This window comes from Sinocyclocheilus rhinocerous, unplaced genomic scaffold (assembly GCF_001515625.1).
Source record: "Sinocyclocheilus rhinocerous isolate Xijiao unplaced genomic scaffold, SAMN03320098_v1.1 scaffold166, whole genome shotgun sequence".
Taxonomy (NCBI): domain Eukaryota; kingdom Metazoa; phylum Chordata; class Actinopteri; order Cypriniformes; family Cyprinidae; genus Sinocyclocheilus; species Sinocyclocheilus rhinocerous.
Window position 1 is genome coordinate 301,068 of NW_015633186.1, and position 2,389 is coordinate 303,456.

General features: G+C 36.6%; 1 protein-coding gene across 3 annotated transcripts in view; it reads right to left on the minus strand.

The window, feature by feature from the left end:
- The window catches only part of myo1cb (myosin Ic, paralog b), a 44,968-nt gene that overhangs the window by 8,852 nt on the left and 33,727 nt on the right, over window positions 1–2,389 (minus strand). For all 3 annotated transcript variants that reach the window (XM_016556974.1, XM_016556973.1, XM_016556975.1), the window contains 4 exons: window positions 1,731–1,811; window positions 1,550–1,641; window positions 1,341–1,435; window positions 1,151–1,197 (listed from right to left, as the gene is read on the minus strand). In XM_016556974.1, the coding sequence (XP_016412460.1) occupies window positions 1,151–1,197; window positions 1,341–1,435; window positions 1,550–1,641; window positions 1,731–1,811 (315 nt within the window). The remainder of the gene's footprint in view (window positions 1–1,150; window positions 1,198–1,340; window positions 1,436–1,549; window positions 1,642–1,730; window positions 1,812–2,389) is intronic.

Below are 2,389 nucleotides of genomic sequence, written 5' to 3' on the forward strand. Positions count from 1 at the left end.
TATTATAAAAGTTATTGTCATATCTGTGTCCTCTTATGTCAGGTTCTTATTTAATCAATAAATTCAATCGAATAAAAAGACATGCTGGCTATTAACAATCAAATTAAATCACTATCAACAAAATTCATAGATGGATTGTGCATAAATGTTAAGTTTAAATATAACATTTTAATGTAGAAATATTAAATGATTGCAAAAATGAAATAAGCTACTTTTTTAAATATGAAACTACAACCGCCAGTAGGTGGCAGCAAGTGACTGTCTTAATGAGTGAGTTGAATCAACTGATTCGTTTAAAAAGCTGATTAATTTAACTTTGCAAACGACTGTACTTATAGCCTGATTGAATCATTTGCTGGTCCGTGTAATGCTGAGGAACAAAACACTGTTGTTCGGAGACGCAGCGGTTTTGCTGTTTGTTCTATTTTCTTTCTGACGGAGCAAAACGCAATTTTGTATCTGAAAGTTACTCTGTAAGTTGTTGTTTATTGTACATTTGCGATCGTGCAGATATTCGAGAAAAAAAAAAAAGGACTTGTGATAGGCTAAGTCCTATATCATAGGCATAGCTATGTTATAAAAACAGAAACTCATTAAATTGCTATTTTTTTTATTTAAAATCATTTTGATGACATTTCTTCCCCACTATGGGAATGGCAGTAAGACGAGAGAGAACACTCAAAACTCATCAGATGATCGCATAATTTAGTGGAACATTAATATATAGTAATATAGAATCATCCTCTGTAAAGAAATGAGGAGTGAACATTTGAGAATTCATCATTATCTTTCTAAATGTGCGCTCTTTGGGGCTAAAGCTTAATGGAGCTGTTTAAAGTATCCATGTGATAACAAACCAATCGGTGCAGAGGCGATTCAATACGTGTGTCCTTCTTCTATGTGAAATAATCATAAAACAGATAAATATATTTAATATATAAACACAACAGTTTTCTTAAATATATTAATGTATGTGTGTGTATTAATATAGAAATAATAAATATACACAGTACACACACATAAATTATGTAAACAAAAACTTTTATTTTGGATGCGATTAATCGTTTGACAGCACTAATATATATATATATATATAATGTGTGTATATATATATATATATAAAAAAAAAATTCTGGGACTGTTCCCTCACCTCCTTCAGGTTTCTGAAAAGGAGATCATTGTTCTTGTCCAGGAAGCCTAGAAGATGGAAAATACACAATGACGTCAGTCAACGCTTAGCCTGGGAAAAATCTGTGGGCATAAGTGCCCGCTTTTGTTCAACGACGTGCTCTCTTTCGGTTTCTTAATTTTTTATCGCTGCGCTCTGTTCAGTAACTGACCGTTCACATTGTAGTTGACTTCTCCTGCGTAGTGGATCAGTCTGAACTCCTCACGACCCATCACTTTACGGGTTTTTCCATCAGCCAGCTTGTGACTGTAATGTAATGCAGATGCAGATGTATAAATATCATATATATTAGTTTTCAAATGCTCAGGATATAATTTTATGTATTAGATCGAATGATAAAAGGAAGGTGGAGTGACTGACGTTAGGAAGTGTGCGTGGCCACCAACAGTGTTCTCAAGCTTCTCCAGGAAGGTGATGTCACTGGCATCTCCAGGCCGCAGACACTCTTCATCCTGTAGATAGAACGGTAAATGATTATAGATATATGCAGCTTAAAACAATGTTTAATATTTTGATGGAAGTTCACAGAGAGCATTCTTACCAGGATAGAAATGATTCCTTTAAACTTCTCCTCCACAAGATCACAAATGATCTTGTTGTTAAAATATTGCACAGGCTCCCACTGGAGAATGCAAAAACATGAGCATTACTGCATTTGAACTAAGAGGAAAATATTCAAGATTTGCTATAAAATTCAAGGAATGCAATAACAAGAGCATTCCCAGCCCACCCGTGAATCCAGGCCACAAACAGGCTTTCTTTAACAGTCTATGCGTCACAATGTTTTATCGGCAGTGCGAGAGGTCAGCATTATCATAATAACAGCACAAAAATAAAGCCCACACCACATGTTTGCCCATAATGTGCCCATTGAGCTGTGAGTAAGACACCATTCCAGCCAGGGGCATAGATTACGCGGGGGACGTGTCCCCCCCACTTTTAATATCACGCAAATTCGTCCCCCGCACTTTTTTGGGCAAGTGTGTTCGCATAGAGGTTTTCAAGAGCCGGTGTGAATAAATATAGATTTAAATTCAAAGAGACAGGATAGTCTGTGCATGATCTGATGTTTTATTCGGACCCAGAATAAGGCGAGATGAACATCACGGAGCGCTATAAACACTCGTGCAGTGTGTGTTTCATTCACACTCGAAGCCGGAGGGCGCTCTCGCGCAGAAAGTCGTACGAGGAAATTCCAAA